This window comes from Oncorhynchus masou, chromosome 1 (genome assembly GCF_036934945.1).
Source record: "Oncorhynchus masou masou isolate Uvic2021 chromosome 1, UVic_Omas_1.1, whole genome shotgun sequence".
In the NCBI taxonomy this organism is placed as follows: Eukaryota; Metazoa; Chordata; class Actinopteri; order Salmoniformes; family Salmonidae; genus Oncorhynchus; species Oncorhynchus masou.
In genome coordinates, this window is record NC_088212.1 from 20,225,989 (window position 1) to 20,248,856 (window position 22,868).

A 22,868-nucleotide genomic window follows, 5' to 3' on the forward strand; every position below is an offset into this window, starting at 1 on the left:
GATTTTTTATCTTGTATATTTTTGAGCTTAACAACATGAATTGGAGTATTTAGATTACTGTATAGGTAGAGAACATTGAACAGAACAAGGCTATGTCAATACATATATATATTTTTTTAAATGCAGATCGAACCTTATAGTCCCAAACTCTCTGTGTGCCTCTGGGATTTTGTGTATGTTGTTTCAGCAGAGTGAACTTTTGTGGTTGTGTGTGTATATTACTATGTTTTTGAGTGTATGTTTTTCGGTCGGTGTTTCTCAATGTTGGTGTGTTGTGGCATGGATGGCTGTAGGGACTTTGGTCAGCTGGCGGTGGACGTGCTGGACCGTGCCTTCAGACAGAATGAGCGTATGGCCATGAAACTGCTGACTTCGGAGATGGAGGCCTGGAGCCACTTCACCTGTCTGCAGATGGCTGTGTCCTCCCGGCTCCGCCCCTTCGTCTCCCACTCCTGCACCCAGATGCTGCTCACCGACCTGTGGACCGGCCGCCTCAACATGAGGAAGAACTCCTGGTTTAAGGTCAGGCTCTCAAAGTCCTTTTGCCTCAGGGGGAAAATGGTCTTCACAGAGATCCGGAGAGCAACCCTGTATTGCCTTTCCGTCAAAATCTGTGTGCCGCACTTTCTAAGACAACTTTACTTCTAAGACAACTTTACTTCTAAGACAACTTTACTTCTAAGACAACTTTACTTCTAAGACAACTTTACTTCTAAGACAACTTACTTCTAAGACAACTTACTTCTAAGACAACTTACTTCTAAGACAACTTACTTCTAAGACAACTTACTTCTAAGACAACTTACTTCTAAGACAACTTACTTCTTAAACTTCTAAGACAACTTACTTCTTAAACTTCTAAGACAACTTAAACTTCTAAGACAACTTACTTCTTAAACTTCTAAGACAACTTACTTCTAAGACAACTTACTTCTAAGACAACTTACTTCTAAGACAACTTACTTCTAAGACAACTTACTTCTAAGACAACTTACTTCTTAAACTTCTAAAACAACTTACTTCTAAGACAACTTACTTCTAAACACTTACTTCTAAGACAACTTACTTCTAAGACAACTTACTTCTAAGACAACTTACTTCTAAGACAACTTACTTCTAAGACAACTTACTTCTAAGACAACTTACTTCTAAGACAACTTACTTCTAAGACAACTTACTTCTTAAACTTCTAAGACAACTTACTTCTTAAACTTCTAAGACAACTTACTTCTAAGACAACTTACTTCTAAGACAACTTACTTCTAAGACAACTTACTTCTAAGACAACTTACTTCTAAGACAACTTACTTCTTAAACTTCTAAGACAACTTACTTCTAAGACAACTTACTTCTAAACACTTACTTCTAAGACAACTTACTTCTAAGACAACTTACTTCTAAGACAACTTACTTCTAAGACAACTTACTTCTTAAACTTCTAACTTACTAAGACAACTTACTTCTAAGACAACTTTTACTTCTTTTAAGGCGACTTCTTTAAGACTTCTTTACTTCTTTAAGACTTCTTTCTAAGGCGACTTCTTTCCAAGGCGACTTCTTTCCAAGGCGACTTCTTTCCAAGGCGACTTCTTTCCAAGGCGACTTCTTTCCAAGGCGACTTCTTTCCAAGGCGACTTCTTTCTAAGGCGACTTCTTTCCAAGGCGACTTCTTTCCAAGGCGACTTCTTTCCAAGGCGACTTCTTTCCAAGGCGACTTCTTTCCAAGGCGACTTCTTTCCAAGGCGACTTCTTTCCAAGCGACTTCTTTCCAAGGCGACTTCTTTCCAAGGCGACTTTCTAAGGCGACTTCTTTCTAAGGCGACTTCTTTCCAAGGCGACTTCTTTCCAAGGCGACTTCTTTCCAAGGCGACTTCTTTCCAAGGCGACTTCTTTCCAAGGCGACGTCTTTCCAAGGCGACGTACTTCCAAGGCGACGTACTTCCAAGGCGACGTACTTCCAAGGCGACGTACTTCCAAGGCGACGTACTTCCAAGGCGACTCACTTAGGCATCATACTACTAAGACGACTTACTTCTAAGACGACTTACCAAGGCATCTTACTACTAAGACAACTTACTAAGGCGACTTACCAAGGCATCTTACTACTAAGACAACTTACTAAGGCGACTTACTACTCAGACAACTTACTAAGGCGACTTACTAAGACAACTTACTTCCAAGACAACTTACTAAGACAACTTACTAAGACAACCGCGCATCGCATTAAAACATGGGCTGTATTGGGCCCAAGTCCCACCAGTTTGAGTGTTTAAAGATTCTGAAAAGCAGAGCCAGTGCACCTGAGTGTTTTTCCATGCTAAGATTGATTGACAGCATGAATAACCAGTAGTTGAAGTGAATTTTAGTCTATTAATGTCAGCCGATGTTATGATGTTCCAGCAGTTACCCCTCAGATTAGACTTGTGTTTATGTGTCTGAATCTTATTCCCTGGGTGTGTGTTAGATCATCCTGAGCATCCTCATGCCCCCTGCCATCCTGCTATTGGAGTTTAAGAGCCAGGCAGAGATGTCCCATGTCCCCCAGTCCCAGGAGGCTTTGCAGTTTGGTTGGGACACGGGAAGACCAGAGGCAGCCCAGGAGGAGGGGCATACGGTAGTTAAGGTTCCAAAATGTACACCATATACCAGTCTCCCAGAATGTCAGTCCTTCCTGTTCCTGTCTGTCATAGTCGTTCTAATCTCAGTTTGATGCTAATGTTGATACCAGGGTTGTATTTATTAGGAACCAAATAGTATAAAATGGACTGAAACTGGGAGGGACTTTGCTCATTATTGATTTCCGTTGCAAAGCTTTTTCTGTTGGGTGCTCTAATGAACATGACCCTGATGTCTTGGCTCTCTGAAGGATGGCCAGGATGCGGAGAAGGGATCAGCGTGGTGGGAGAGTTGCTCAGCCCCCGAAGCTGACACAATCACACCTGTTACCACTCAGTGTTTCTTCTGGACCACGAGGCTGTACGATTTCTATACCGCTCCTGTCGTCAAGTTCTGGTTCCACACGGTGAGCTAGCTGCATGCACTCATAATACTCTTATAAGCCTCAGGACATGCATATTATATAAAGAGGGACCTTCTTGTTGAAAATATTTCTCAGTCTGAAACGATTGACTGGGATTAGACTAGATCCCTTCTTCATTGTTCTCACTCTTGTCCATGTGTCTGATGCTGTTTCACTGTGTGTGGTCTAGATGTCCTACCTGGCCTTTCTCATGCTGTTCTCCTACACTGTTTTGGTAAAGATGGAGGACCGGCCCAGCACTCAGGAGTGGCTGGTCATTGCGTATATTATATCCACTGCTGTGGAGAAAACAAGAGAGGTGAGTGTTGTTATGAGTGTAGTTTAATTGTTAGCACACAGTTAGGCAACACACTCCCAGGATACACTTCCACGCTCCATTCCCAGGTGGCAGCACCAACAGGGTCAAGGGCAGGTGCTATGCTAAGCCTTATTAACCCCACGGGTGGAAGAATCGAGAGATGATTAGTGTGCAAGCTTGCAGAGCCGGTGGCCATGTGGCTTTTGGTTTTGGGTTGAGTCCTTCATTTTGGACATGTCCTTTTTTAAAATGTGTATATATGTATGTGTATATACATATATATGGGTGTATATACATACAGTTAAAGTCGGACGTTTCCATACACTTATATTTATATATATATTTTTATAATATATAGTCTATAGAAAGGAAGAGAAGCTTAGGCATATATGTATGTATGCATGCATGCCTGCATGCCTGCATGCCTAAGCTTCTCTTCCAAGGAGAGAAGCAAGACATATAAGATATAACGATATGTCCATATCGTCTTGCTCACTGCTCTTCTAGAAAAATAATGACCATTCTGCACGTCACTACCCATACATATACTGTACGTTCACTGAATAACTCAGTGGTCATTATCTCACCATCTTACCATAAAGTAATCATATTATACTTACCATCAAGCATGTGAGAATCACAATAATAACCAATCACACTGCCAGTCATTATTCATACCATATACAATTACTTAGTTAATTACTGTTCTAATTCCTAATTCTATGATTTATACCGTATGTTTTATGGCATTACATGATGCTAGAGGTTGACATGGGAGACACCCTGTAGGCAACTCACAAACATGTCCACAGTAGCCTAATCATCATAGCTGTCTCTGACATGACATACAGCTATACTACATGGAGATCGACATAATATTGTTACTGTGTTGTGCAAAATAGCCAGCAATCAGGCTATCATCTGTTAATACAGTACTAGTACTAGTAACAAACACTAACAACAGTGCTTTCTTCACCAATGGCACTGAATTAAACTAAATGTATGTATACTGGCTGTATATGTATATTTTAAATGGTTAACCCATTAAAATAATAGTGAGGTGTGGGTTGTGACTCCTTATTAGGTGTTCATGTCAGTGCCGAGGAAACCCAGTCAAAAGCTGAAGGTGTGGTTTGGAGAGTACTGGAATGTGACTGACTTCCTGGCCATCGTCCTCTTTCTGGTGGGGCTGGGGCTACGCTGGGACAGCGGGTCCTACCGGACTGCCGGGCGGATCACCTACTGCCTGGACATCATCTTCTGGTATGTTCGGTTGCTGGACCTGCTGGCCGTCAACCAGCATGCCGGGGCCTACCTCACCATGATCACCAAGATGGTGAGTAAAGCCATGTGCCTTTCCTTCCTTGGGCTAACACCTAGAGTGAGTATGACATGGCATGCTATGGGCCCTGGTCAAAAGTGATGCACATTTTGATGCACAAATTGATTCAGGTTTGTTAGTGCTGGGTTGGAGAAAAAATGTGCACCATTGTGTGCCCCCTAGTGCTGGGATAGAACACTGACTGCTGGGATAGAACACTTTTGACCAGGGCCCATAGCATGCCATGTCATACTCACTCACTCACTATACAGCACATATCTTAAGTTATACAAACAAAATGGAGTTATATTTTAATTTTCTGTGTTCTCTACCCATCTGCTCAGACTAGTAACATGTTCTACATTGTGGTGATGATGGCGATTGTGCTGCTGAGTTTCGGCGTGTCCAGGAAGGCCATCTTGTCTCCAGACGAAGCTCTGTCATGGAGCCTGCTCAGAGATGTAGTCAACCAGCCGTACTGGATGATGTTTGGAGAAGTGTACGCAGGCGAAATAGACAGTGAGTAACCAGTGACCAGTCACAGTAGTGGCTTAATTGGTTGGCACTGCTTGCAACACCAGAGCTGTGTAGGTAGACTCCTGCATGGGCAACAGTCTATGGGAATAGGGTGTTATTTGAGACATCTCTTGTGTGTTTATGGCAGCCTGTGCAGGTAACACGCCGTGTGTCCCCGGTGCCTTCCTCACCCCCTTCCTCCAGGCCGTCTACCTCTTCTTCCAGTACATCATCATGGTCAACATCCTCATTGCCTTCTTCAAGTAGGGATTCTCTATCAATCTGCCTGATTGTGTCTTTATGTTTTATGCTTAATGTACAAATGGGTTTTGCAGCTTCTCTGAGTGCTGTACTGTTTCTTATGGATCCTTTTTGACAGCAATATCTACATTGACATGAAGTCCATATCCAATAAGCTGTGGAAGTACAACCGCTACCGTTATATCATGACCTATCAGGAGAAGCCGTGGCTGCCCCCGCCCCTCATCATCCTGAGTCACATGACCCTGTGTGTGACTGCCATTTACCAGAAACACAGAGGCTTGTCCGAGCAGGAGACAGACTCCTGTGGGCTTAGTGAGTGTGTGTGTGTGGGCGTGGGTGTGGATGCGTTTATTTCTTGATGAAATACCATTAAAAGTATAATTTAGCTTTAGCCTACTACACTGTGTTTCTATGACAGTATTGATTCACAGCATTTCAATGCGGTGGAAAAATGCTACAGTAGATTTTGTGTTGGAAAAATGTAATCTCTTTCTCCTTCTATCAGAGCTTTACCTGGGCCAAGAGGAGCTGAAGAGGCTGCATGAGTTTGAGGAGAGGTGTTTGGTGTCGTATTTCCACGAGAAAAACCAAGATGTTCTCTGCAGCCAGATAAACAGGGTACGAGCCACTGCAGAAAGGTGAGACTGGGACTTAGAAAGAGTGTCACAATAGCCATTGAGACTTTTTCTTTGTGATTCACCTGAATATCTGTCTATGTCCTTTACCTGACAGGGCTGAGGAGATGGGTGTGGTTATGCGCGAGGTGTCGGACAGGGTCCACTTCATCCAGGATACCCTGCAGGTGTTGGACAGCCAGCTGGGTCAGCTGCAGGACCTGTCCGCCCTGGCCGTGGACACTCTCACCCTCCTATCGGCCTCCGATAGCCTGCAGCAGGAGGAGGCCCGCCTAGGCCACTGCCGGCCAATCACCCCCTCCCGTCAACATGTCCCCCACAGCTGGACCCTCCCCCACGGAAGTGGAGGCAGTGTTGACATCATGCCCTGCCACACCCCTAGGGCCTACCGCAGCACACCACCCTCCCTGCTGTGGGGCCACACCTCCTCCCGCAGCCAACGCCCGTCACTGGAGTGGCACACTGGGGCCTGGGGGGGCGGCGACCACGGAGGGCAGGGGGCTGGTGAGTCGTGTGTGCCTTCCAGCTGTGGCTCTCCTCCGTACCCTTCGGCCTTGGCTATAGACAGTTCTCTGGAACGCCCCCACAGCAAACCCAGGGTCTGCTGTGACCCTGAGATGTCCATGGAAAAGGAAGGGGAGGAGTTTGGGAAGTCCTTTGATGTGAATGTGTCCAGGGCCTCTAGTCATGCCTTCCTGTTGTCGGACACCCAGGATGAGAGAGGCTGTGGGGCCAGGGGTTTGGTGAACCCCGCCTTCTGTAAGGACGACAACCCTGGGGCAGTTCACTCCAGACGGGGCCAGTGGGGCAGGAAGCGTCCTCACCGGTGGGCGGGTCTGTCCAGGGACCGGCCCTACAGTCACAGCCGCTCTCTCTCCTCTAGCATGGAGAACATGGCTTTCTCTGGTGTCCCCCTGAGCCAGCTACGAGCCTCCTTCCCCGCCCTCGATTGCCTGTCGGAGGGGGGAAGATTCACAGCTGACATACCCCTTGGCTGCAGTAAAAGCAGAGGTACTCTACCACCGTCTTATGCCATGTTCTCTAGAAATGTTTTGGCCCTGAGCAAATTGCATGTCTGCTGAGCACTGAAAATGTTGTGCAACTTCCGCGTGCGTTTACTGTGAACACTGATGCTGTACCCACTTTAAGTTACACTTTCAGACTACAGTGACTATCTGATCATAATGTAGGCCTACCAGAGTGGCCTACCATCAAAAACAATAGAGAAAATGCATCCCATAACATTTAAACATGGAAATAGCTGTTCTATCGTTCAGCCAACAGTTGCAGCAAATGTGTGCTCAGTGTAGGCCGACATTGCATTAGACATTAGAGAGAAAAACATGCAGGGCTTGACATTAACCTGTTTATCCACTTGTCCTTCAGACAAGGTGGTGACTGAAAATGTTGTGTTGTTTGATGCAAGAAACCACTTTACAAAAAAAATATATACAGTTGAAGTAGGAAGTTTACATATAACTTAGCCAAATATATTTAAACTCAGTTTTTCACAATTCCTGACATTTAATCCTGGTAAAAAATGTCCTGTCTTAGGTCAGTTAGGATCACCACTTTATTTTAAGAATGTGAAATGTCAGAACAATAGTAGAGAGAATGATTTATTTCAGCTTTTATTTCCTTCATAAAAATCCCAGTGGGTTAGAAGTTTACATTCACTCAATTAGTATTTGACAGCATTGCTTTTACATTCTTTAACTTGGGTCAAATGTTTCAGGTAGCCTTCTACAAGCTTCCCACAATAAGTTGGGTGAATTTTGGCCCATTCCTCCTGACAGAGCTGGTGTAACTGAGTCAGGTTTGTAGGCCTCCTTGCTCACACACACTTTTTCAGTTCTGCCCACAAATCTTCTATAGGATTGAGGTCAGGGCTTTGTGATGGCCTCTCCAATACATTGACTTTGTTGTCCTTAAGCTATTTTGCCACAACTTTAGAAGTATGCTTGGGGTCATTGTCCATTTGGAAGACCCATTTGCGACCAAGCTTTAACTGATGTCTTGAGATGTTGCTTAAATATATCCACATAATTTTCCTGCCTCATGATGCCATCTATTTTGTGAAGTACACCCGTCCCTCCTGCAGCAAAGCACCCCCACCCCATGATGCTGCCACTCCCGTGCTTCACGGTTAGGATGGTGTTCTTCAGCTTGCAAGCCTCCCCCTTTTTCCTCCAATCATAACAATGGTAATTATAGCCAAACAGTTCTATTTTTGTTTCATCAGACCAGAGGACATTTCTCCAAAAAGTATGAGCTTTGTCCCCATGTGCAGTTGCAAACCGTAGTCTGGCTTTTGTATGGCGGTTCTGGAGCAGTGGCTTCTTCTTTGCTGAGTGGCCTTTCAGGTTATGTTGATAAAGGACTTGTTTTACTGTGGATATGGATACTTTTGTACCTGCTTCATCCAGCATTTTCACAAGGTCCTTTTGCTGTTGTTCTGGGATTGATTTTTACTTTTTGCACCAAAGTACATTCATCTCTAGGAGACAGAAGGCGTCTCCTTCCTGAGCGGTATGACGGCTGCGTGTTTACACTTTATACTTGATACTTGATTTTGTTTTCTTCCCATGATGTCAAGCAAAGAGGCACTGAGTTTGAAGGTAGGCCTTGAAATACATCCACAGGTACACCGCCAATTGACTCAAACGATGTCAATTAGCCTGTCAGAAGCTCCTAAAGCCATGATACAATTTTCTGGAATTTTCCAAGCTGTTTAAAGGCACAGTAAACTTAGTGTATGTTAACTTCTGACCCACTGGAATTGTGATACAGTGAAATTCTGGCATCTGTCTGAAAACAATTGCTGGCAAAATGACTTGTGTCCTGCACGAAGTAGATGTCCTAACCGACTTGCCAAAACTATTGTTTGTTAACAAGAAATTTGTGGATTGGTTGAAAAACAAGTTTTAATGACTCGAACCTAAGTGTATGTAAACTTCCGACTTCAAATGTATTAATTATCATTCCCATACCATTATTACAGAGAATCAGACTAGATTATGCTACCCTCTGCCTATTAGCTACTTAGCTTATTCAAGCCTGTCTCAAAATATAACACTGCTCCTTTAAGACAAAAAAACTCCTTACCTTACTCTCTTTTCAAAGATGTCTCGAACTGCACACATTTTGTGCTCTTGTAGGAAGAAATCACTCCCTTATTGCTGGCTACAATTGATCTATAACAGGACTAATAACTCACTAATGAGCAAAGGATATGAACAAATGTGCACACATGGCTACATGCAGCTCTTGCTTTGATCTCAAAACAATTGCATCTATTCACGACCGCTCATGCTGTAAATACAGTCCAGTTCAAAGTGGATTACATAAATCCATGTATGGCAATGGTCTAGTTGCATATAATTGCATATAGGCCTACTTCAGCTCTGATTAGTTATGCCTTCCGCAGCATCCCACCCTCCCTGCTGTGGGGCCACACCTCCTCCTGTAGCCAACCCCGTCACTGGAGTGGGAAACTCTAAAAAGTTTAATGGAGTTCAACCTTGTGCTTCTATGCGTGGGCTGAGATGAATTCTGCACATCGGTCCCGGGGGCACAGTTTAGAGGGAACATTGCTCTTATGCTTGGTTAGCATTAGTAACAACATACATACAAGGCTCAGTTATATATTTTTCGTCCTCACATTTGTATTATATATCATATATCCATGTACGATTACAAATACCAATAAGGTAAAACATTCCATGACACTAATCAGTTTCCCAATGTATCTCAAGGGATTCTACCTGTCCTGGTTGTGTTTTGCAGAGTGGTCCAACTGGTTTGATCTGGCAGTGACCTCAGGGAGCAGAGAGAGGTGTCAGAGCAGGAAGACAGTCAAGATCCTGGAGGAGAGTTCTTCAGACGCTGTAAGACAGAGAGTAGACACACAGATAGACCGACACTAGACAGACAGACCCCCGACCACTGTTCAAACGGTAAAGCTGTGTATGGTGTGTGTATATCGATTGATTTGAGATTACCCTTCATTGACCACTCTGCTCTCAGGGGAAAGAGGTGGACTCATACCTTTCCGACGTGTGCAGAAAGAGGAGGCGCAGGGGAGGAGAGCCTGTGTGCTGGTCTGCCTCTGCCAGCCCCAACCCACTCAGTATGTACGCATAGAGACAGAAAGAGGGCAGACCTCCTATCTTTGCCATTGATCAATTCTGTTCACCATCTCACCTTCTCGTGTCGATATTGTTTCAGATTCTGAACCCATGGATTCATTGCAGAAAGTAGCTTTTTCACGTCAGGTAAGATTTCATCTTGTGTTGTATGTATAAGTAGTTATGTTTTGTCAATATAAAGATGTTAAGTAAAAATAGAGGAAAAGGTACCAGAACCATATATAAAGATGTGTGGAGATTTATACTGTATATAGAGATCTCTCTAGAAATAGTCCGTGGGCCAGCGAAAAAAATGTGTCCACTCTGGGGTGGCAAAGGTTTAAGAGTCTTGTCTTTGTCTCCCCATTCCTATGAACACATTGACATGATGCCCACTCTAAAAGAGTAGCTTTGTACAGTTGAAGTTGGAAGTTTACATACACTTAGGTTAAAACTCGTTTTTCAACCACTCTACAAATATCTTGTTAAACAAGCTATATTTTTGGCAAGTCGGTTAGGACATCTACTTTGTTCATGACACAAGTAATTTTTCCAACAATCGTTTAAAGACAGATTATTTCACTGTATCACAATTCCAGTGGGTCAGAAGTTTACATACACTAAGTTGACTGTGCCTTTTAAAAGCTTGGAAAATTCCAGAAAATTATGTCATGGCTTTAGAAGCTTCTGATAGGCGAATTGACATCATTTGAGTCCATTGGAGGTGTGAATGTATTTCAAGGCCTACCTTCAAACTCAGTGCCTCTTTGCTTGACATCATGGGAAAATCAAAAGAAATCAGCGAAGACCTCACACAAGTCTAGTTCATCTTTGGGAGCAATTTCCAAATGCCTGAAGGTACCGTGTTCATCTGTACAGACAATAGTACGCAAGTATAAACACCATGGGACCGCTCAGCCGTCATACCGTTCAGGAAGGAGATGCGTTCTGTCTCCTAGAGATGAAAGTACTTTGGTGCAAAGATGCTGGAGTAAATGGGTACAAAAGTACCTATATCAACAGTAATTCGAGTCCTATATCGACATAACCTGAAAGGCCGCTCAGTAAGGAAGAAGCCACTGCTTCAAAACCGCCATAAAAAAGCCAGACTACGGTTTGCAACTGCACATGGGGACAAAGCTCATACTTTTTGATAAATGTCCTCTGGTCTGATGAAACAAACATATAACTGTTTGGCCATAATTAACATTGTTATGTTTGGAGGAAAAAGGGGGAGGCTTGCAAGCTGAAGAACACCATCCCAACCGTGAAGCATGGGGGTGGCAGCATCATGTTGTGGGGGTGCTTTGCTGCAGGAGGGACTGGTGCACTTCACAAAATAGATGGCATCATTTGTGAGGAGAATTATGTGGATATATTGAAGCAACATCTCAAGACATTATTCAGGAAGTTAAAGCTTGGTCGCAAATGGGTCTTCCAAATGGACAATGACCCCAAGCATACTTCCAAAGTTGTTTCAAAATGGTTTAAGGACAACAAAGTCAATGTATTGAAGTGGCCATCAACACATCCATGACTCTCTGAGGTCATTAAAGATCCCATGGAATTTATTGTAAGAGTAGGGGTGTTAACCCCGGTGTCCTGGCTAAATTCCAGATCTGGCCCTCAAACCATCACGGTCACCTTATAATCCCCAGTTTACAATTGGTTCATTCATCCCCCTCCTCTCCCCTCATTCCTCAGGTTGTTGCTACAAATGAGAACGTGCTCTCAGTCAACTTAACTGGTAAAATAACGGATAAATTAAAAAAATAGAAATTTTGTGGGCAGAACTGAAAAAGCGTGTGCGAGCAAGGAGACCTACCAACCTGACTCAGTTACACCAGCTCTGTCAGGAGGAATGGGCCACAATGCACCCAACCTATTGTGGAAAGCCTGTGGAAGGCTACCCAAAACCTTTGACCCAATTTAAACAATTTAAAGGCAATGCTACCAAATACTAATTGAATGTATGTAAACTTGTGACCCACTGGGAATATAATGAAAGAAATAAAAGTTGAAATATAATTCTCTCTACTAACATTCTGACATTTCACATTCTAAAAATAAAGTGGTGATCCTAACTGAACTAAGACAGGGGATTTTTACTCGGATTAAATGTCAGGAATTGTGAAACTGAGTTTAAATGTATTTGGCTAAAGTGCATGTTAACTTCTGACTTCAACTGTATGTTTAAAGGCGTGAAAAACATACACAGCTACTCTTTTGGAGTCGGTATCATATCAATGTGTTTTGTTGTATGGGAGTCTATACAATAAAATGTTTGCAGGCTGATATAGGAATGTTGAGAAGTTGAAATGGTTACATGCTCTTTTGAAAATGAATACATCAAACAGCAATGGAACATTCTATTGGGTGGATCGCATTTTAAAAACATAGTATTTTGTACAATTTTGCCATCATATCAAATTATTTACCTAGACTGACTGAAATTCAGAGCCATTCAGAAATTCAGAGCCAAATCATATGGTTGAATTCAAATATACAAATATATTGAAATCATAATAACAATCAGTTACTGGCAGCAATTCCTACAGAATGGAAGAACAAGTCAAGGGAAAGAAAAGATAAACTGTTTGTTTGTAGACCTCATATTAAAACCTCTTAAGGATCCGCCCCTTTTTTTCAATTTTCTCCTAAAATGACATCCCCAAATCTAACTGCCTGTAGCTCAGGCATTGAAGCAAGGATACGCATTTGCTTGATACCATTAGAAAGGAAACACTGAAGTTTATGGAAATGTGAAAGGAATGTAGGAGAATATAACATTTTAGATCTGGTAAAAGATAATACAAAGGAAAAACCAACCTATTTTATTGGTTTTGTTGTTGTGCCATCTTTGAAATGCAAGAGAAACAGCATAATTAAATATTATAGCCCAGGCGCAACTTAGACTTTGGCCACTCGATGGCACTGTATGTGCAAAGTTTTAGATTGATCCAGTGAACTCTTGCATATCTATTCAAAATGTTGTATCAAGATTGACAAAATGTGCCTAATTGGTTTATTAATACAATACAGTTCACAATTGTGCGCTCTCCTCAAACAATAGCATGGTATTCTTTCACTCTAATAGCTACTATAAATTGGACAGTGCAGTTAGATTAACAAGAATTTAAGCTTTCTGCCCATATCAGATATGTCTTTGTTTTGTTTGTTTCTTACAACCTCATGCTAATCACATTATCTTACGTTAGCTCAACCGTCCGGCAGACGGGACACAGATCCTGTTCTCACAGATGGTTAACTGGAGTTCAAATCATTGAAGACGTACCATTTTCAGTTGGAAAACAACAAATTGGATGCCATCCTACACAAGTCCCACTCTTTCTGGGAAGTGCAGTGATACTCCCATTCCTTGGAAACAGGTTTTTGGTGTTTCAAATATGAGGTATCGAAGAATGGGTTGTGGAAGTGGAGGATTTGTTACATATTTTCTGGTATTGTCCTATAGTTGCTAACTTTTGGGCAAAAGTACAAGAGTGGTTACTCTGTTTTACATAATTTTATTATATCTCCACAAAAGGTTATATTGGGTGACTTAATGTCACGTTCTGACCTTAGTTCCTTTGTTTTGTCTTTGTTTATATGGTCAGGGCGTGAGTTGGGGTGGGCAGTCTATGTTTGTTTTTCTATGTTTGGTTTCTGTGTTCGGCCTAGTATGGTTCTCAATCAGAGGCAGGTGTCGTTAGTTGTCTCTGATTGAGAATCATACTTCGGTAGCCTGGGTTTCAGTTGTGGGTGTTTGTCTTCCGTGTCAGTGTTTGTCGCCACACGGGACTGTTTCGTTCATTTCACGTTTATTGTTTTTGTATTTCGTAGTGTTCAGTTTGTTTTAAAATAAACATTATGGACACTGACCACGCATTATTTAAAAAATAACAGTCAAACACTATTATACACTAGTAGGATTGATTGCAAAAGAAAGCGGGAGGTCTCAAGATTTTACTGATAAGTGGGACCAATTAACACTTCAAGGATGGGCCTGATTTCATAGACAACGGAAAGGTGCTCCGAATCTCCAGTCATATAACAATTAAAATATTATTATTTTTGTAGTTCTATTTTCAAATCTTCTTGTTTATGTTCTTTTATAGTTTGTTAGTGTAATTGGTTGTTTATTTGCCATTTGTGTCTCCACCACACCGAGGTAGTGGGCTGAAGTGGGTGGGGTGTTCTGTTGGAGGTGTGTCGGGGGGTCCGGGGATCCATGAACCTTTAGCTACCACTTCCCTATTGTGGGATGGTTATTTGTAACAACTATCAATGGTATTACACTGAGTGCACAAAACCTTAGGAACACCTGGGCCCTACACACTCACTGGGCCCTACACACTCAGTGGGCCCTACACACTCGCTGGGCCCTACACACTCGCTGGGCCCTACGCACTCGCTGGGCCCTACGCACTCGCTGGGCCCTACGCACTCGCTGGGCCATACGCACTCGCTGGGCCCTACGCACTCGCTGGGCCCTACGCACTCGCTGGGCCCTACGCACTCGCTGGGCCCTACGCACTCGCTGGGCCCTACGCACTCGCTGGGCCCTACACACTCGCTGGGCCCTACACACTCGCTGGGCCCTACACACTCACACACTCACTCCATCATCTGCTTACACACACATAATATGCACATACATTTATACTGACTCCACACATACACACGCACACTCACTCACATACAAGCTGCTGCTACTCTGTTCATCTTACGTTCTGTTGCCTAGTCCCCTTTCCCCTATACATATCTACCTCCATCAATCCAGTATCCCTGTCACCTTACCCCTATACATATCTACCTCCATCAATCCAGTATCCCTGTCACCTTAACCCTATACATATCTACCTCCATCACACCAGTATCCCTACACATGCAAATATGGTGTTGGAACTGACCCTGCATGTAGTATGCTTTCTTCTCTAAATTGTGTTTTTCATATTTTTTCTCATGTTTTTTTCTAATATTACATTGCTATTAATTATTTCATTGTTGGGTTTTGAGTTTGCAAGAAAGGCATTTCACTGTACTTGTGCATATGACATTAAAACTTCAACTTGAAACAGACTGACCAGGTGAATCCAGATGAAAGCAATGATCCCTTATTGATGTCACCTGTTAAATCCACTTCAATCGGTGTCGATTTTTAAGCCTTGAGACAATTGAGAAATGGATTGTGTGCCGTTTAGAGGGTGAATTGGCAAGACAAAAGATTGAAGTGCCTTTGAACAGGGTATGGTAGTAGGTGCCAGGTGCACCGATGTGATTGTGTCAAGAACTGCAACTCTGCTGGGTTTTTCACGCTCAACAGTTTCCTGTGTGTCTCGAGAATGGTCTACCACCCAAAGGACATCCAGCCAACTTGACCCAACTGTGGGAAGCATTGGAGTCAACATGGGCCAGCATCCCTGTGGAACACTTTCGACACCTTGTAGAAACCATGTCCTGACAAATTCAAAGGGTAGAGGGGGGTACAACTCAATATTAGGAAGGTGGTCCTAATGTTTTGTACTCTGTACATGCCTAAAATAAAGACGGCTTGGGGAGGAATCTAAACAGCCATAACGATAACCGATGAGAATTCTCTTGGGAGGTAGTGGAGTCGGCATTTAATCGACAGGTATTCCAGATCGGGTGAACAAAATTTCGAAAGAGTATCTACATTACGACAGTTGAGAGTTATTGATCATGGAGCCCACCTTCTTTGTTCTACAAACACTATTCTGGTATATTTAGCTAAATACACACAGTATATCTGACGTACTTGGACCATCAGTTTGTGTTGTCCTCGTTATAACACACATTTTAAGCCATTATTGGGCTTATTACACCAGATATTTATTCAGTTATGGCCATGTAAAATCAATGCAGTTCCTCCTCATTGAAATGAATAGTGGCCATCTTAAAAATAAGCTGCTGCCGGCTGGGCCTAATTCTAGACAAAATATATGAGGACTTTGTATACCATAGGTATAAAACTTTTCCAATGGTTTTTGTTGTTGTTCTTTGTGAAATTTATCATCGGGTACCATGTGATAATAGTTATGTATGACCTTTGCCCCCCAAAGGTGCGCCTATAGGGATGTCATTACCATTCCTATAGTTCCATATTAATGTGTTGTACTATGAAGTTAATAACATATGAAATTGCCTTAGTTTCAGAAGATTCTTTCCAGATAATACAAAATTACATTTCATACCCTCAATCCTGTTGGCCCAACTAACCGGATAGGGGTCATAGCATTTAATGTAGCTACCTCCAATCTGTGGGTATATCAAAATGAAAATCATCTTTAGAATTTGCCACCCCAAAGTGGACAAATATGTGAAATTTGGCCTGCTGACCCATGGAGTAATAATAGGTTAAAGCGTGTTTAAAGATGCTCTGCGAAGACTATGGATATGTTCCAGGCCGACTACATTGCTGTTGCCTGCCAAAACTCAGTCTGGATAGATGTTTACCATATCAGCTCACCACATCGTATGACATATCAATCTGATGCCCCACTGTGTAGTCGATGACATGGAAAACAACCATTTATTGATGCAATGCAATAACTGTTATGTAACTCTTGTCCAGCAGGACTCCAGTCAGTCCGTGTGGACCAGCTGGGCCTGCTCTGTCAGCTGCAAGTCCTCGTAAGTCTGCATGGGACGGTACCTGGAGATCACATTTACCCTTTTTACATGTGCTGAACCGAACCAAACTCTGCTGGCTCGGATGTTTCCTTTTCATATGATCCTTTTCAGCATGGTTCCAGCTACTAGGGTGGATGCGTACAGTAACTATGCCATCTCCATGCAACTCAGTTTGTCTCGGCCTGGTTCTGCTTAGTAGTGTAAAAAGCCCAAATGGAGTCAGACCTGAGTTCAAATAATTTTATTGAACTTTAAAATACTTTGAGCGTTTGATTCAGCCGGATAGGTGGAATTAACATTTTTGGACCATCCCTTTGGTTCCATTGCGCCAACCGCTGCTAGTGATTGGCTAGCAGCTAGTATTTGAAAGAAAACATGGTTACACTTTATTTTGATATAGTTGCATATAGATGATCTACAGATGGTCTTGCTATCAATAAACTATCCGTTGATAAGCAACTGCTTGCTAAGGTTACAGTTAGGGCTAAGGTTAGGTTTAGAATAAAGGTTTGGGTTAGGGCTAAAGTTAGGTTTAGAATAAAGGTTTGGGTTAGGGCTAATGTTAGGTTTAGAATAAAGGTTTGGGTTAGGGCAAAGGTTAGGTTTAGAATAAAGGTTAGGGTAAGGGTTAAGTTTAGGGTTAGGATAAGGGTTAATGTTAGGGTTAGATAGAGTTGTGGAGAAAGTGGTCACTGTGGAAGTACTGAAGTTGTGTATGGTTGTGTGGGATAGTTGTGTGACTTCTGTATGTTCTTCTGTTGTAGAGGGCGAAGTGGGATCACACGTGAAGGTAGGCAACCTGATTCATTGTCTGTATTAATGGCTTGTATTTTTTTTAAAGGAAAAAAAGAAAATAAGTCACACCTATTAGTTTTCCTTGTCTTTATTTTTCTCAGCTTCCCCCTCCGCTAGAATATTTACCTTCCTCAGCAAAAGAGGAATTGTTAACTATAATCGTTCATGTTTTGGTCTGTCGTGGTTGTTTTCGCCGTGTTTGTTTGTCTGTTAGTAAAATCCTCTACATTTCAATCCACAGAAGACCTGGACCCACACTACTCAGGTGCTCCCCAACAATCACATAAATCATACACAAAAAAAGTAGATCTAATAGCTAAATTATAGGACTTGTTTTTGTCTGGTTATGTTGCGTTACATCGTATTACTCTGTGTTGTGCCTTTCGTGAACTTACACCCCAACTAAACCCCCTCCCCCTCCCTTACTAACTTTACTGATAGCTACTTTATTGAGATAAAATGTACTTACTATGACAGTGATATGTGGATGTCGCACCTAGCTATTTTAAGATGAATGTACGAACTGTAAGAAGCTAGATAAGAGCGCCTGCTAAATGACTCAAATGTAAATGTTAATCGTATGTTGTGTTGTAAATGTGTGGTGGTCGTGTTAGCCATGGAAAGGAACAACCTGATGAGGCTTGCTCACACCATACCTTTCACACCTGTCTCCATAATGGGTAAGTCATTAGCCAATCATTTTAAAGGGATATTTCTTGATGTTTCAATTATTTTAGACTCCCCTAGGGTGTGGTTGTTTCTCCAAACAGTTCTTAAATTTGTTAGCTGGTTTTTAAGCCATTTCTAGAATGCTCTCACTAGCATTTGTAAAGAATGTATCAATGCTAGTGGAAATTGATTGTTTCTGTTTTGGGTGCATTCAAAAGCATGCCATTGCCTCCCTAATAACCATCTTCCCCGTGGTTGCATGGTCCCTGGCAGCGGGAGAGGAGGTGAGTGTCTACACCCTGGAGGAGTTGGAAGCTGCAGGCCCGGAGTCCTCCATATCCTACTGGTCATCCAAGGGGCTGTCTGCGAGGCTGCAGCCGCTGTCCAGCGAGGGCTGTCTAGATGGGGGGCTACGCAGGGCCATGCTCGTACTTTGCACCTGGGCTGAGAGTGATGTCCTGAGGGTGGGCTGCGTGTATGTGGTCAAAGCCATCCAGCCCGATGTGGTCTGCACCTGGCAGAGGGTCTTCCACAGCGACACCACCCTCCAACTCTGTCTGCGGGTATAAACTTCATATATATGTACATACAGTATATAACATCATGGTTTGTTTTTAGGGTCAGAAGTTTCTGACCACAAGACCCGTTAAACATAAACTCTGCGCCCTGGTTATTGTAAGACAAGCATTTCGCTACACTCGCATTAACATCTGCTAACCATGAGTATGTGACCAATAAGATTTGATTTGAGATATTTTCCTGGTCAGGTCATACACTCTGGGCCCTGGTTATTGTAAGACAGATCTTTTCCTGGTCAGGTCATACACGCTGGGCCCTGGTTATTGTAAGACAGATCTTTTCCTGGTCAGGTCATACACGCTGGGCCCTGGTTATTGTAAGACAGATATTTTCCTGGTCAGGTTATACACGCTGGGCCCTGGTTATTGTAAGACAGATCTTTTCCTGGTCAGGTCATACACTCTGGGCCCTGGTTATTGTAAGACAGATCCTTTCCTGGTCAGGTCATACACTCTAGGCCATGGTTATTGTAAGACAGATCTTTTCCTGGTCAGGTCATACACTCTGGGCCCTGGTTATTGTAAGATAGATCTCTTCCTGGTCAGGCCATACACTCTGGGCCCTGGTTATTGTAAGACAGATCTTTTCCTGGTCAGGCCATACACTCTGGGCCCTGGTTATTGTAAGACAGATCTTTTCCTGGTCAGGCCATACACTCTGGGCCCTGGTTATTGTAAGACAGATCTTTTCCTGGTCAGGCCATACACTCTAGGCCCTGGTTATTGTAAGACAGATCTTTTCCTGGTCAGGCCATACACTCTGGGCCCTGGTTATTGTAAGACAGATCTTTTCCTGGTCAGGCCATACACTCTGGGCCCTGGTTATTGTAAGACAGATCTTTTCCTGGTCAGGCCATACACTCTGGGCCCTGGTTATTGTAAGACAGATCTTTTCCTGGTCAGGCCATACACTCTGGGCCCTGGTTATTGTAAGACAGATCTTTTCCTGGTCAGGTCATACACTCTGGGCCCTGGTTATTGTAAGACAGATCTTTTCCTGGTCAGGCCATACACTCTAGGCCCTGGTTATTGTAAGACAGATCTTTTCCTGGTCAGGCCATACACTCTAGGCCCTGGTTATTGTAAGACAGATCTTTTCCTGGTCAGGTCATACACTCTAGGCCCTGGTTATTGTAAGACAGATCTTTTCCTGGTCAGGCCATACACTCTGGGCCCTACTTATATACATCCATTTTCCACAACAAGGCAGAACATCACCTTGTTTTTGTTATGCGCTCTCCTCTTTTTTACCCTCATGTTTTACTTGGCATTTGTTACATCCCTTAATAGCATCATTCTGGCCTTCTGTTTTTGTCCTTACAGGAGATACAGCAACAGAGAGCTGCTCAGAAACTCATGCATGTGTTCAACCAAGTAAAACCAGAAAACATGCCTCATTCTCCAAGGTTGGTGCTCAACTCTAGAACTCAATACTAGTACACGTGTGTGTGTGTGTGTGTATGTGGTGTGTGTGCACATGTAATAATAATAATAGTGGATTGGATTATATAGTGTCTTTCTACCAACTGAGATACTCAAAGTGCTTAACATAGTAAGGGGTAAACTTGCCTCGTTTCCCCCTTACTCTGTTAACTTGGTGACGGGGGGGAGTATTTTCACTTCCGGATGAAATGCATGCCCAAACTCAACTGCCTGCTACTCATCCCCAGAAGATGAGATATGCATATTATTTTGGATAGAAAACACTCGGAAGTTTCTAAAACTGTTTGAATCATGTCTGAGTATAACAGAACTTATTTAGCAGGCGAAACCCCGACGACCATTCAGATATTTTGTTTTTGAGGTCACTCTCTTTTCAATGGGCTTTCATTGGGAATCCAGATTTCCAAGGGACCTTCTTCCAGTTCCTATCGCTTCTACTGGATGTCAACAGTCTTTAGAAATTGGTTGAGGTTATTTCTTTGTGTAATGAAGGTGTACGGCCATCTTGAACGAGGGTCACTTGAAGTGTACTGTTAGATAGAGTTGCGTGACCAGAAAACTAGCTACAGTTCTTCTTCCTGTATTGAACACAGATCATCCCGTCTTCAATGTTAGCGATTATTTAGGTTAAAAAATACCTAAAGAGGCCTCCCGGGTGGTGCAGTGGTTAAGGGCGCTGTATTGCAGTGCCAGCTGTGCCATCAGATACTCTGGGTTCGCATCCAGGCTCTGTCGTAACCAGCCGCGGCCTAGCGTTGTCCGGGTTAGGGAGGGCCTGGCCGGTAGGGATGTCCTTGTCTCATCGCGCACCAGCGACTACTGTGGCGGGCCGGGCGCAGTGCGCGCTAACCAAGGTTGCCAGGTGCACGGTGTTTCCTCCGACACATTGGTGCGGCTGGCTTCCGGGTTGGATGAGCGCTGTGTTAAGAAGCAGTGCGGCTTGGTTGGATTGTGTATCGGAGGACGCATGGCTTTCAACCTTCGTCTCTCCCGAGCCCGTACGGGTGTTGTAGCGATGTGACAAGATAGTAGCTACTAAAACAATTGGATACCACGAAATTGGGGAGAAAAATGGGTAAAATTTAAAAAAAAAATACCTAAAGTTGTATTACAAAAGTAGTTTGAAATGTTTTGGCAAAGTTTACAGGTAACTTTTGAGATATTTTGTAGTCACGTTGCGCAAGTTGGAACCGGTGTTTTTCTGGATCAAACGAGCCGAATAAATGGACATTTTGGATATATATCGACGAAATTAATCGAACAAAAGGACCATTTGTGATGTTTATGGGACATATTGTAGTGCCAAAAAAAGACGCTCGTCAAAGGTAAGGCATGAATTATATTTTTATTTCTGCATTTTGTGTCACGCCTGCAGGGTTGAAATATGGTTTCTCTCTTTATTTACGGAGGTGCTATCCTCAGATTATTTGCTTTGCCGAAAAGCCTTTTTGAAATCTGACATGTTGGCTGGATTCACAACAAGTGTAGCTTTAATTTTCTATCTTACAAGTGTGATTTAATGAAAGTTTGATTTTTATAGTAATTTATTTGAATTTGGCACTCTGCATTTTCCCTGGCTTTTGGCCAGGAGGGACACGTCCCACATATCCCAGAGAGGTTAAGCACATATGATATGTGTATATCTATGGAATTACAGTATGTGTGCATGTTACATGTGTTATGAATGTGCGTCTCCCTTCTAGGTTCCTGGACATGTCTCTTCTTCACTGGCACTCAGACGGCCAGTGGTTGACCATCGAGAGGAACATGACGGGAGATTTCAGGAAGTACAATAATAACACAGGAGAGGAGATCGTCCCCTGCTGTGGGATGGAGGAAACGCTCCTGGCCTTCTCCCACTGGACCTACCAATACTCCTGCAGGGAACTGCTGGTGTTGGACTTACAGGGTCTGTCTGTCCATCCCATTCTATTGATCTGTCTGTCTGACTATGGATATATTTATTTTGCAACGACATCACTTCACAGGGTTTGTCCTGTAAACTACTACATTGAACTGAAATCTCTCTTTCCCCTCCTAAATCTTTCACAGGAGTGGGATCGGAGCTTACAGACCCATCGGTCATCCGAGCAGAAGACAAAAGGTACTCGCCTCGTACAGTGGAGGTTCAGTGTGTAACACTGACACTTATTGTCATCTTGACATCCATTCTTTTGAGGTCTAAAGACATGTGAAATATGTTTATTTTGTCCTTCCCTCTTTTGTCCCTTGCCTTCCTGTAGCTCGAGTGATGACATGGTGTTTGGTCCTTCTAACCTGGGAGACGCTGCCATCCACAGCTTTGTCATCAAGCACACCTGCAACTCCTGCTGCGAGAACCTCGGACTCTCAGGTGAGAGAAAGGAACCCTTCAGACCGCCACTTTTATAGGGGGATTATAGAGGATTGTGGGTGTGTGTAAGCTAGCCTGTAATGTATGAGAATGTGTGGTCTGTTAGGCATGTGTAGTCGGAGAGTGGACTTCTTACGTGTGTGTGTCACCTTTATGTCGTCACTCGGGAGGTTCG

At 43.1% G+C, this 22,868-nt stretch overlaps 1 protein-coding gene across 9 annotated transcripts in view; it reads left to right on the top strand.

Annotated features, from left to right (window-relative positions):
• The window catches only part of LOC135530031 (transient receptor potential cation channel subfamily M member 6-like), a 40,111-nt gene that overhangs the window by 14,465 nt on the left and 2,778 nt on the right, over positions 1 to 22,868 (top strand). For 4 of the 9 annotated variants that reach the window (XM_064958456.1, XM_064958513.1, XM_064958613.1 and 1 more), the window contains exons 17-38: positions 294 to 522; positions 2,465 to 2,623; positions 2,867 to 3,022; positions 3,210 to 3,338; positions 4,423 to 4,674; positions 5,004 to 5,178; positions 5,324 to 5,438; positions 5,555 to 5,751; positions 5,945 to 6,077; positions 6,172 to 7,085; positions 9,861 to 9,961; positions 10,101 to 10,203; positions 10,302 to 10,348; positions 16,800 to 16,855; positions 17,620 to 17,645; positions 17,892 to 17,915; positions 18,265 to 18,330; positions 18,593 to 18,882; positions 20,221 to 20,303; positions 22,044 to 22,249; positions 22,393 to 22,444; positions 22,584 to 22,693. In XM_064958456.1, coding sequence (XP_064814528.1) covers positions 294 to 522; positions 2,465 to 2,623; positions 2,867 to 3,022; positions 3,210 to 3,338; positions 4,423 to 4,674; positions 5,004 to 5,178; positions 5,324 to 5,438; positions 5,555 to 5,751; positions 5,945 to 6,077; positions 6,172 to 7,085; positions 9,861 to 9,961; positions 10,101 to 10,203; positions 10,302 to 10,348; positions 16,800 to 16,855; positions 17,620 to 17,645; positions 17,892 to 17,915; positions 18,265 to 18,330; positions 18,593 to 18,882; positions 20,221 to 20,303; positions 22,044 to 22,249; positions 22,393 to 22,444; positions 22,584 to 22,693 — 3,623 coding nt within the window. The other 5 variants (XM_064958679.1, XM_064958564.1, XM_064958783.1 and 2 more) reach the window with 5 other exon arrangements.